The sequence below is a fragment of the Prionailurus viverrinus genome, chromosome A1 (genome assembly GCF_022837055.1).
Source record: "Prionailurus viverrinus isolate Anna chromosome A1, UM_Priviv_1.0, whole genome shotgun sequence".
Classification (NCBI taxonomy): domain Eukaryota; kingdom Metazoa; phylum Chordata; class Mammalia; order Carnivora; family Felidae; genus Prionailurus; species Prionailurus viverrinus.
Window position 1 is genome coordinate 140,292,026 of NC_062561.1, and position 13,606 is coordinate 140,305,631.

At 36.4% G+C, this 13,606-nt stretch overlaps 1 protein-coding gene across 5 annotated transcripts in view; it reads right to left on the reverse strand.

The window, feature by feature from the left end:
- The window catches only part of ANKRD31 (ankyrin repeat domain 31), a 137,570-nt gene that overhangs the window by 50,254 nt on the left and 73,710 nt on the right, over window positions 1-13,606 (reverse strand). For 4 of the 5 annotated variants that reach the window (XM_047879451.1, XM_047823193.1, XM_047823197.1 and 1 more), the window contains 4 exons: window positions 11,581-13,060; window positions 10,799-10,963; window positions 6,310-6,492; window positions 5,104-5,246 (listed from right to left, as the gene is read on the reverse strand). In XM_047879451.1, coding sequence (XP_047735407.1) covers window positions 5,104-5,246; window positions 6,310-6,492; window positions 10,799-10,963; window positions 11,581-13,060 — 1,971 coding nt within the window. The remainder of the gene's footprint in view (window positions 1-5,103; window positions 5,247-6,309; window positions 6,493-10,798; window positions 10,964-11,580; window positions 13,061-13,606) is intronic. The other variant, XM_047879458.1, reaches the window with a different exon arrangement.

Genomic DNA, 13,606 nt, shown 5'->3' on the forward strand with positions numbered 1-13,606 from the left:
AGGGAGAGAGGGAGGGACTGAGAGAGGAGACACAGAATCTGAAGCAGGTTCCATCTCTGAGCTGTCAGTTCAGAGCCCGATGCAGGGCTCGAACTCACGAACCGTGAGATCATGACCTGAGCCAAAGTCGGATGCTCAACCAACTGAACCACCCAGGTGCCCCTATTTCCCATTTCAATTCTGCTTTTACTTCATTTATTTTGAAACTCATTACTGTGTGCACCCACTTTCAGAATTGCTATGCCTTCTTGGTCAAATATTCCCCTTATACTTATGCAATGTCCCTCTTTATCCCTGACAATATTCGTTGCTCTGAAATCTACTTTGTCTTAAGCTTCCAGAGTCACTCATTCTTTTGATTATTGTTTTCATGGTGTATCTTTTTTCCTCATTTCCTCTTCTTCATAGCCCCTGGGAATCACTAATCTACCCTCTGCCTGTATGGATTTGCTTATTGTGGACATTTCATATTAATAAAATAGTATGTGGCCTTTTGTATCCATCTTCTTTCATTTAGCATAATGTTTTCAGGTTCATCCATGTGGTAGTATGTATCAGTACTTCTTTTTTTATGGCTTAATAATATCTTATTGATGTATACCACATTTTGTTTATACACTCATCCACTGATGGACATTTGGGTTGTTTCTACTTTTTGGTTATTTGGAAAATAGTGCTATGGACATTCATATACAAATTTCTGTGTGAACATGTTTTCAGTTTCCTAGGCTATATAGCTGGGAGTAATTCGCTACATTATATGGCAACTTGGTTTAACTTTTTGAAGGAACTGCCAGACTGTTTTCTATAGCAGCATCACCATTTTACATTACCACCCGCAATGTATGAGAGGTCCAATTTTTCCACATCTTTGCCAACATCACCTTTACTTTTGAAAGATTTTTTGCTAAGTACAGAATTCTAGGTTAACAAGTTCATTGCCCCTTGTAGTACTTTTTAAAGATGTTGCTCCTTTATCTAGTGGCTTGTAAAATTTCTGATGAAAGGTTGGCTACCATTCTATTTGTTCCTATATACACGTTTTTTTCCCAAACTTTCTGTTTCTCCCTTTTTCACTGGTTCTCAGCAATCTTATTATGGTATATGTTGGTACAGTTTTCTTCATTTTTCCTTTACTGGCAAGTTGGTAAGATTTTTGGTTCTGTGGATTTACTGTTTTCATCACATTTGGATAGTTTGGTCTTTATTGTCCAAATATTTTTTTCTGATCAGCCCCCTCCTTTAGGATTAAGCTTGCAGATAGATAGATAGATAGATAGATAGATAGATAGATAGACATATATCTGGGAGTATATGTCTATAGATATATAGGTATACATATATCTATATCTATAGAGGTATATCTATATAGATATATATATAGATATAGATATGTATAATATAACTTGATATTGCCCTACAGGTCACTAATGTTTTCTTATTTTGTCTTTGTTTTTTCAGTCTTTCTTCTCCCTTTATTCTGTATAATTTCTAATGTTTTATCTTCAAATCCAACGCACTTACTTTTTAGTATTTATATGCTGTTAACCAAGCCATTTGGTGAATGTTTCATTTCACATGTTTTATTTTCATCTCTCATAGTCTGAGTCTTATTTACACCTTCCATTTCTATTCTCATCCTGTTTCTGTTTTTCTCCACCATCTTAAACATAACAGAGTGTATTAGTTTCCTATTACTGCGTAACAAATTACTACAAATCTGATAGCTTACAATAATACAAATTTAAAATCTCACAGTTCTGTAGGTCAGAAATCTGAGCGTGGTATGGCTGGGTTGTCTGCTCAGATTCTTCACCATGCTGAAATCAAAGTGTCAGCATAGACTGTGATAGTCACCTAAGGTTTAGGGTCCTTTTCCAAGCTCACTAGTTTTTTGGCATAATTCACTTCCTTGAAAGTTTATGACTAAGCTTCCTGTATTCTTCTTGGCTGTGGATTAGGGACTGTTCTCAGCTTCTAAAAGCTAGCTGCAGATCCTTGCCATATGGTTCGCTTTGATGCTTTCCTTCTTTTAAAGGATCTACCTCATTAGGTTGGGCCCACTCACACTCAAAGGGAGGGGATTATACACAATGTATATAGGTCAGTGAGTGAGAATTTTCAGGACCATCTTAGAATTCTGCCTACCACGTACAGTATGTAATTATAATATTTGTTTAACATCCTTTTCTGCTAATTTTATTATCTATGTCATTTCTGGGTCTGTTTTGCATGATCATTTTTATGCCTGCTTATAGGTAATATTTTATACTCTTTTATTTAAACAATTTTTTTTTTGAACTGGTTGATAGACATTGTGATTTTTATATTGCTGAATGCTGAATTTTACTGTATTCCTTTAGATGTTGTTAGGCTTTGTTCTGGGATACATTTAGGTTATTGGAATCAGTAGGATCTTTTTGATACTTTCTTTAAAACATTAGAAAAAATTTACATTTATTTATTTTTGAAAGACAGAGAAGGACCAAGCATGGGCAGCAGAGGGGCAGAGAAAGCACGAGACACATAATCTGAGGCAGGCTCCAGGCTCTGAGTTGTCAGCAGTGCCCGACCCAGGGCTCAAACCCATGAACTGTGAAATCATGACCTGAGCTGAAGTCAGACGCTTAACTGATGGAGCTACCCAGGTGCCCCATATTTTCTTTTCAATTTTAAGGTGAATCCAGAGAAAGGACTAATTTGACTCAACTATGCAAGAAATACCTATTTGATGTTTCCATGTTTTATGAGTTTCTACCATTCTGGCTGGTGCAAACATAAACTACTCAGCCCCCTGTAAGCTCCAGAGATGATTCTGACAATCCTTCCTGCTACCTCTTTGCCTAACCTTACATGGTTTTCTTAAACATATTTGTAGATCAGCCAAGAATCAAGGTGGTTTCCTTCAAATTTCTGGAAAGTTCTCTGTGCAGATCCTTTCTCTCTGGTATTTTGCCCCATAAATTCTAGCTGTTGGAGACTTTTAAACTCCAAATTCTATCTTCTGAACTTGAGACCATAGCGCTGTTTGTTTTCTCTCTTCCTATGTTTCTGCCTGGAGACACCTAGTCCATATGGTAGGGCAACCATAGGATTTGCTTCCCTTCTCTAAAGGAGAAGAATGTCCTGTGCTGCATGTTGTACAATGTCTCAAAACTGCCATTTTATATATTTTTTCACTTTGTAGTTGTTAAGAGGGGAGGGCATATCTTGTCCCTCCTAATTTTTCTGGTATGAAAATGAATGTCCTCACCCACTTTGTATCTTTTTCTCTCACTCTCCTTTTCCTCTTCATTTTACAAGGTGAAATACAGGACCATTTTGGAAAATAACTTAAAGCAGAAACGAAGATTTAAAAAGAATTTAAAAGTTGGAAAAAATAGGCTGTTGAGTAACTTTTCATGCAGTAATGCAAGAATAAAAAAATAAAATATAAGAATTAGCTTTATAGGATATAGAATTGATACTGATTAGGTCTCTAATACCATATATTTACCTCCCCTGCTGTCTTTTTAACCTTTCTAATTTATCAATATTCTATCTCAAGATAAAGAAATAGGGACAAAGGGTAGGAAATTAGAAATAAAATGAGCCACTGATCAAAGAACTGCCACACAGAGGGAAAATGAAGGAAGATGTGAGGAAAGGTTCTGGCAATATACCAGAGTCAAAGAAATTAAAATATCTTTAAAAATACCACCTCCTTCTTTCAAATAGAACATTTCTCTTTAAAATAAAGGCAGTACTGATGTGGAAGGTTAGTCTAAATGCAAACTTTGTCTATACTGCCTTAACATAAGGTCGAGCAATAGCAAACTACGGCCCATGAGCTAAGTCCAGTCTGCTGCATATCCTTACAACAATGCTGTACGAAATCTTAGCTATGAGCACCACTGAATGCTGAGCTCTAGAAGTCCTTCTAATAAATTCTAAAATATAGGGGTGGTACTGGGGACCTCCTTATTTTCTTTGTTTTATATTCTATTTTTCAGGATAATGTCTAAAAACCTGATTTTCCTACTATGAAATTTTGGCCCTTATTTAAGTGGTTTCACTTTAAGTGGCCTTTTCCTGTACATATAACCAGTAAGTTCATTGATCTAATGACTCTTCCTGCTTCCTTTCTTCCATTTCATGAGTACATAACCTTGAGACTTTATCTTAGAGACCAAAGGGCTTCTTTGGTCAAAAGAAGCCACTCTGGACATTAGCCCACCCATCTGGTATTATTCTTAATCATTAGTTTATATCTCTTATCTCTGCAAATCATAAATTCCATAGTATTCCTTCACATGACTACCTTTAAACTGAATAAAGTGGGAATATGCTTTCATGAAATTAACAAAAAAATCAGCAGGCTCTTAAAAATATCTAGGGACAGATAAATTGGTGTTAGTGAGACGTTCAAGGTATTTTTTACATGAACCTTGGTTTTAATACTGTTATTCATAGTGGTTTCCTTAACTGTTTTCCAAAGTCAGTGATTTTTCCTGAAACCTGTACTGCCTATTGATAACAACAGAAGTCTTCTCAGATTTGTCAAACAAAGATGAGTCTAAAAATCTTAGGAATTTTAAGGTATAGATGTGAGATTCAGTGTTACTGAAGTAATTACCTTAGTAATTTTTTCTTGTGATGGCTGTCTGATTAAGAGAAACAAAGGAGAAAAATACACAACAAATCCTCAGGAACAAGCAACATTCATTTGTACCCATTTTTTTGAAACCTCAAACCCACTGAGAAATTTTGAGTTAAAGTCTGTCAACATGTATCATCACTATAATTAGGCTCTTATGCACAAGAGCCAATCATTTATGACAACTAAACATGAAACGTATTAAATTTATAGTCTGTGTTTACCCTGAGCCCTTTCATTTTATTCTGACTCATGTGAATTCTATGAACAGAGACAATGTAAAAATGATTCATTAGGAAATATGATTTTTCCAATCTATACACAATATCTTATTTTCATTTATAATTTTAAGTAGTTTTAAAAATCATTTAAGGAATCACTTTAGTGCTCAGTTTAAAATATCTTCATTTTCTTCATTCACTTTTCTAAGGAAAAGTAATAGGAATGCAATCTGATGTGCACTGTACCTTTAAATGACTGCTGGAGGCAGCATCATGTAAGGGCAGAATCCCACCTACATTTTCACAATTAACATTAGCACCAGCTTTTAACAACTCTACAATTATATCATTAGATCCCTTACTAGATGCCTCATGGAGTGGTGTCCAACCTAAAAAAAGGAAAAAAGAAAAAAGCCAAACAAGCTACTGCTTAAAAATCAACATTCATGTAATATCTCCATTCTTAAGTTTATTTGCACTAATGTAATTAGTATCTATATTGATTCAAATGTATACACTAAGCATTAGACAAGAAATTATACTGAAAACCGTGACCTTAAAATGTGTTTCATTTTGGGGGGCGCTTGGGTGGCTCAGTCAGTTAAGCATCTGACTATTTGTTTTGGCTCAGGTCATGATTTCAACGTTCGTTTGAGCCGTACATCCAAGCCCTTGCATGGAATTCTCTCTCTCCCTTTCATTCTCCCTCTCTCTCTGCCCCTCCAGCTCTCTCTCTCTCTCAAAATAAATAAATAAACTTAAAAAAATGTGTTTCATTTTTGTCAACAAATTGATCTCGGGAAAAAGTATTTCTTGATACAAGGGTCAAAGAAAAGACTCAGAGAACATAAAATATAATGGGACTAAATTTTTTCACCTCAGATATTAAAATAGAGTACAATCATGTCTGACTTTCTCATTTGTATCACTGCATTGTCACTTATCTCTTTAAAATGATATATGATTCTTGAAGTCAACCTCTGAGTTTTTCCCTCTGTTAATTCCTCATACAATGTTTGTGCTTGAGCAAAATGTTAGAAGATCAATTTAAAAATGGAGGCTTAAAATTAAAATTAACAAAGAGAGACAAAAGGAAGTATGTAAAGAGAGGAGAAAGAGAAGGGACAGGGAAATGGGAAAAAATTGGCATTCTCTCCAAAGTGAGAGAATAGTATTAAGGCCTCTAAGGAAAAGGCCTAAATAAAGCTCCCCTTACTCCCCATTCTGTATACTCCCTCTGAATGCTCCCATATGTATGTTAGAAACTGCTTCAGAGGAGGTTATTTTAGCAACTAGAGAAAACCAAGATAAATTTAACTATTCAACTAAATAATATATTATAAAAAAGAAAGTTCAAAGTTAGCAGCCAGGATCAAAATTGGGAGGGGGGATGAAATGTGTAGTTCAGTGAGTTCAAGTGATAAAGACAATTAAAATTTAAAGAATCCAAACCTGCATTATCTTTTACATTCACATCTGCTCCGGATTCTATTAGAGCCTTCACCAGAGACAAATTTCCTCTTGTGGCAGCCAAATGAAGCCGGCTTTCCCTTCTGGCATGCCTCTTATTGATTCCAGCTGTTTTCATTTCTGAAAATTTGCCAAGCAAAACTGAGGCTTCTCTTCTGCCAAATGCTGATTATTACAAAGGAGCTTAGAAAATACAGAGCAACTTCCTTAAAATACCCTAAGTAGGGTACACTATACAAAACATACATCGATATCATCATTGCTATTACTGTTTTAAAATGTAACTTGTGGAGAAATTGTAGAGCATCTAAGCACATTACTTTGCATTCATTCTAACAGTTACTCACTCAATCATAAGATTAAAACAAACTTACTACAGTTCTACACTCCTCTCATTCTCAGTAGTCCTGTAATAATGGATAACATTTTTCTTAAAACAAATTGTGATTTTATAAAACTCCTCTATTCTCTATCTCAGTGAGTGTGTTTCTGATCACAAAAGATGCCAAAAACCGAATTATGGCCTATTGACTGGTTTTTCTTCCATAAAGCATGTAGTACAATATCATTATCCAAAGATTTTAAAATATATTTATTTATTTTTGAGAGAGAAAGAGGGTGTGTGTGTGTGCATGAGCAGGGGAGGGGTAGAGAGAGGGAGGGAGACAGAATCCCAAGCAGGCTTTGCACTGTCAGAGCAGAGCCTGATGCAGGGCTCTAACCCCAAGAACCATGAGATCATGACCTGAGCCAAAGTCAGGAGTCAGACACTTAACTGACTGATTCACGCAGGTGTCCCCAAAGATTTTTAAAACTCTTTTCTTTGCACAAGTTAGAAAGACCTAAGTTGGAGCGAAAGCACACAAACCAACAACAACAAAAGAACCATATTTCCTTCTTAATTTCTTCCCTAAACCATGTTAAAATGATGGTAAAAGATTTTTTTTAAATACCATATAAAGACAAAAGAAGAGGAAACAATGGAGGACAGAGGCGTCAACAACTTTTTGGGAATCAGAAAATTAGTGACAGAGAAGAGTTAACTGACTTGGTAGACTGGGGGAAATGACTCAACCCAAATGGCTGCAAAAACAATTATAGAGAAAGAGAGTCCACCTGAACCCCAGCGCTTGAGGACATCAAGTACCATGGAAGGCAGGGTGCATGCAACTGGGCTAGAAGTGCAGAGATTGACTGAAAAACAAAAACCAAAAAACCATATATAGAAAAGTTGGGAATCCAAGTTCCCTTCCCTAATCCTGTAGTGTCTGGTAACCATTCCTCTTACCAAGGTCCCCATCCCCAAGCCAGGTAACTGGAGGTTATTTTCTGTAGAAATTGTATCAGAGAAGCTTCAGAGTGAGACATAAGGCAAAGTTGAGGTTTTGAGTGATGAAACAGAAAGTATATTCATTATACCAGTAGTTCTCAAATGTAGTCCCAGATTAGCAGTTATCAGTATGACCTGGGAAATGTGTTCAAATGCAAATTCTCCAGCCCACTCCAAAAGCCTACTGTAGAGGGCAGACTTTAAGATAACTCCTGGGGAGCTTGGGTGGCTCAGCCAGTTGAGTGTCAGACTCTTGATTTCTGCTCAGGTCGTGATCTCAAGGTTGAGTCAATGAGCCTGTTTGGGATTCCCTCTCTCCCTCTCTGCCCCTCCCCTGTCTGCGCATGTGCTCTCTTTCAAAATAAATTAACTTAAAAACAAAACAAACACAAAACTTCTAATGATCCCCATCTCCTGGTATTTATGGCCTTGGATAATCCCATCCTCTTGAATAATTTGCTTCTAACCAATAGAAGACCTCAATATCAAGAGTATATTTCATTCCTTTCATTAGGCTACAAGAGACTAACATTTTCTGTCTTGCTAGCAAATTTGCGCTATCACCTTCAACTTGCATGTTTTGATGAACCAAGTGGACATGCTGGAAAAACTCATGAAGGAAGAAACTGAGGATGACCACAAACTGGCCACAACCCTCAAGGAACTGAATTCTGACAACCACCACATGAGCTTGAAAATGGATCCTTCCCTTGTTGAGACTTCAGATGAGACCTGTCTTGGCCAACGGCTTGCTTGTAGCCTATAAAATAAACTGAGCAGAAGACCTGCTTAAGCCATACCCAATTCCTGACCTGCAGCAACTATGAGGTTGAAAAATGTGTGTTGTTTTAAACTAAGTTTGTGAATTTGTTATATACCAAGAGAGAACACACCTAATAAATCAGATGTTTTGAGGCTAGAGTCCAGCAATATGTATTTTAATAAGCTTTTCAGGTGATTTTGATGCAGGATAAGGTTTGCAAACCATTGCTTTAAACCTTAAGACCCTCTCCCTGCTCCATTTCCTAAATGCCAGCAAGAGGATTCTTTGATTATATGAATCACAGGAATAGTAACAGCCTCATGGCTATCTTCCACTGATGTCCAGACAAAATCATATTGCTCTTCAGAAATTTGTGCTCAGTGGGGTGCCTGGGTGGCTCAGTCAGTTAAGTGTCTGACTTCGGTGCAGGTCATGATCTCAAGATTCGTGGTTCCGAGCCCTGCGTCGGACTCTGTGCTGACAGCTCAGAACCTGGAGCCTGCTTCAGATTCTGTGTTTCCCTCTCTCTCTGCCCCTCCCCTGCTCATGTTCTCTCTCTCTCTCAAAAATAAACATTATGGGGCGCCTGGGTGGCGCAGTCGGTTAAGCATCCGACTTCAGCCAGGTCACGATCTCGTGGTCCGTGAGTTCGAGCCCCGCGTCGGGCTCTGGGCTGATGGCTCAGAGCCTGGAGCCTGTTTCCGATTCTGTGTCTCCCTCTCTCTCTGCCCCTCGCCTGTTCATGTTCTGTCTCTGTCCCAAAAATTAAAAAAAATTAAAAAAATAAAATAAAATAAACATTAAAAAAAAGAAGAAGAAATTTGCACTCAGGAATTCTTTACTGGAACAATAAAGACATTTTATGTCTATTATATATATTCAATATTTTATATACATATATAGAGAACATATTTTAAAATTATGAAATACCCAAAATGGCAGACCTGCAGTTTTCAAGTTTGAATTGAAAAATCTCTCCCAGTCATTGTTACTGTGAATGGTCCAAACCTTCTCACCTTGTTCTTTGTGTTATAGCAAAGGAGGTAGGCACATAATAAACATTTTGGGGCAAAAACTCTAAAATTCTTCAAAGTTATTGTCATCATAAATTTCTACACCATGTAACTAAAATTTTAAAATAAAATCTGGAAAAAGAAACTAGAAAGGAAAAAAAGAGGACTCAATTTAAACTTGCAAAAAAACTTCTTCATAAAGTCAACTGTTGTTAATACTGAGTACTTTTAAATAGCATTATACTTTATTAATAAATTAATAAATATTAATAATTATTAAAAATATAATATTGAATACATGGTATTAAGATTTATTTTTAGTTTGTGAGTTGGTTTTTTGAGAGTGAGTAGGGGAGGGTCAAAGAGAACGGGAGAGAGAAAATCCCAAGCAAGCTCGTGCTGTCAGTGCAGAGCCCGACAGAGGTCTCGAACCCATGAACCAGGAGATCAAGAGTTACCTGATCTGTAACCAGGAGTCGGAGGCTTAACCAACTGAGCCATCCAGGCACCCCAATAATATTATTTACTAATAAAGTATAATGCTATTAAATACTCAGCTTTCAGTTACTTTGTATGTGATCTATTCTTTACTCTCTGGAAGCTCAAGATCCTTAATTATATATGCAGAGATTCTTTTTCTAAATAAGATAATATTCACCTCTATATAAAATAATATCACAGGTTCCAGGGATTAAGACATGGACATGTTTTGGAGGACCACTATTCAACCCACTACAGGAGGGATGTATAAGAAGGTCTTTAGATTACACAAGAGAGGGACAATGGGACAAGGTTCTCAGAGAATGCCTAATCCAGTGTTCTTCCTACCTCTTAAGAAACAATAGACAAATGAACTTTTCAGTGTTTAATATTTAACCTCAAGTGGCTTGGCCCAGCCTATTGTTCACCACAGCCTTATCTCCAAGGACCATCAAAAGAGAGTTAGCTTGTCTATACTGCCAAGCACACACAGTTCATTCATCTGACAAAATGAAAACCAGTGGCTACTCTTTAATTTCCCTTATGTTGAAAGGGCTCTCTGGAAGCTGTTAAGTGATCTCGCCCAGTTCAGATGTGCTGCCCCCACTCAATATCATTGCTGTCTGCTTATTTTACCTCCTCTAACATTTCAAGTTAAAAGTCTTAGGCAGAAATATGACAAGAATGTATCTGAAGACTAATGGATTCTCAAGTGGCACTTTATAGTAAAACCATCTGATAAATATAGCTGAAGTAATCTTATAACCTAGTGAATGAGAAAAAAAATCAACCGTAAATGTGAAAGTTTAGCAATTCCCTGAAGTAGAGTGGATTGCTGGGATTGATCATGTCAACTTTTACCTAGACAAGTATAGAAATACAAACCTTGGCTGCAGGTAGCTTTCAAAAAATTTTGTTTTCTTCTCAAATTCCGGACTTTTTTGTGTTTCTGGATACCAGTAGACATTTGAATTTCAAAATCTGTTTTTTCTTTTTTTTCAATGTTTCTCACAGAGTTTTCATCTCCATTGATATTAGTTAATTTCTCACCTGAAAACCAAACATTTTGCAACATACAGTTTTCCTTACTAGCTACATGATTAGAAAAGAGTCTGGTCACATAACTGTTCAAGTTTCTGCTCCTACCTGGACTGGTGTGTGTGTGTGTGTGTATGTGTGTGTGTGTGTGTGTGTGTGTGTTTTAAGGGAATGAAAGTCTTAAAAATGTTTTTAGGGGTGCCTGGCTGGCTCAGTCAATAGAGTATGTGACTCTTGATCTCAGGGTTATGAGTTTGAGCCCCAGGTTGAGGACAGAGATTACTTAAAAATAAATTCTTAAAAAAGTATACCTTTATATAACAAAGTGTGCTAGATACAATACTTACAGGAATACAGTGAACCACTGAAATCAAATGAGCTAACGATTTCCTGCTATAGAAACTTCTATAAATTATTAACTTCTATAAACATCAATTTATCAACAATCTTTGATGATAATAGTTTGATTTTCAAGTCAACAATATTAATTAATAGTATCCCTAAATTATACTCTACATGTCCGGATTCTGGTCAGTTTGGGCATAAGGTGAGTGGAATTCAGTTAGAAATTTCTATCAAATAAGTAAATCTATTGGAAATGTGTACTAATCAAGAAATATTATTAATACCTGGTATATGAGAAATTTCTTTCTCTTCTTTTTGTCTAAGTTGTGAGACATTGGTCAATTCCTTATTAATATTGTCGGCAGAATAAAAAATTATATTATGTATGGTTTTGTTCTCTGGAATATCTTGTTTCCTTTTTTCAACTGTAGTTGTTTCTATTACATGAGAATTAACAACTGCAGACAAAGGCCCTTTGGAAGAACTTGGTTTTTGACTTTCATCGTTGTAATCCCTTTTAGCGTCTTCTCCCTCATTTACCTTTTCCACAGTATGCGTATCTGTTTGATCCATTAAAGGATCTTGAGGCCTTTTGAATAGCTCCACATGACTAGTCAACTTTGAAGTTCCCTGTGTTGAAAATGTTCCTGGACAAAGCTCTGGACTGCCATGTGAATGATCAAAAGAAGTTTCATATGTGCATCGTCCGTAATTTGCAACATGTTGTTCAGGACCTATTGTATTACCTGACTCAGAAAAATCAACAGCTTCCTGTTGTGGAAATATGGTTAGACTGCAAGCTTTTAACTTATTTTCCTGTGAAATACGGTCTTCAGAAGGGAAAACCTGTTGAAAATCCATTTCTTCTCTATTTGTTATATTCTCTTCACAATTATAGTGGTTTTTGCAACCCGTAGAACATACCACTTTTTTAGGTGTTATAGCCTTCTCAGAGATATAGCAATCATCATCATCACTAAGATTTTCCTTTATAAAGGATGCGAAAGAATTTTCCCACTCATTAAGGCTCTCACCTTTTTGACCCAAGTTACTATTTTCATGAGAAAGGCTAATGTGCTGTTGTTCTTGGTGAGTGTCAGGCTGCTGATGTGTAGTAACAAGTGGTAACTTGATTTCTTTCTGTAAGGAAAGTCCTGAGAAAAAAACAGCTTCAGCTCCATGAGTGGATTCCAAGCATTTTGTTTCCTGATTATCTGATAAATCCAGGCTGTGGATATGTGTCTCTTTGAGAACTGAACAAGCCTCCATACTATTACCTAATCCATTTTTCAGGCTTGACGGAGCTAGGCTAAAAAGTTTATGTGACTTTTCTGGAAGGTCAGCAAAGCCTTGGAGAATATCTTGTTGACCAGTAACCAATCTATTTATTCTTCTGGAAGAAGAAACAGCGACTGTCTTTCTTGGAATGCTTTCTTGTTTTGCATCATCCACTTGAGTTCTTTTATGCCATGTGTTTCTTCTTCCTCTGGCTTTAGACACATTTGTGCTAGGACCTTTGATATCCTGGAGACTGTCTTTTCTGAGTCCTCTAATAGAGTGTATTTGGTTAAGAGCTGATTGCTTATGCATGGATTTACCAAATTTTGTGTCTTTGGAATCTCTTCGGTAATGTTCATATACATCTTTATTTATAAATAAACCTTCTTTGCTTCCTTTATCAACTTTTACATCTTCTGATTTCTGTCTGTTGGAATTTTCATCACAAACAAACCCAATGAGATTTTTAGAACTGAATTTTGGTTTCTAAAGAAAGAAAACATAGTTAGCTTTAATTTTCCGCTGTAGCTCTATATTCAATTAACTCAGAATTGTTGATAAATGAAATCATTATGCCATTCAATTTTATGATTTGATCTAAACACAGCACCTGATGGCATATATATACAACGTCGTATTTCAAAAAAGGATTAACGGAAAAAGGGAAATGTAGTAGATTAAGACTCATTATGTGTACTAATCCATATTTTTTGGTTCACATTTTGTTTTTGCCAGTATTCAGCACTGTTCCTCTTATTAGGCATAATTCAAAATTTAATCTACTTAATTTTTATAGGCTTTAAACATAACCCAATGAGAATGCTTTAGAAATATTCTCCTCTCCCAATTGTTATACAGATAGAGCTAGAATTGAGAGTTTTTTCATTTAGTATCTGACAGACTATAGGTAGGGCAGGAAAAGAAGGGATTTAAAAACAAGAAGATAGCCTGGGTGGCTCAGTCGGTTGAGCATTAGACTCCTGATTTCGGCTGAGGTCATGATTCCAGGGTTGTGGGACTGAGCCCCATGTT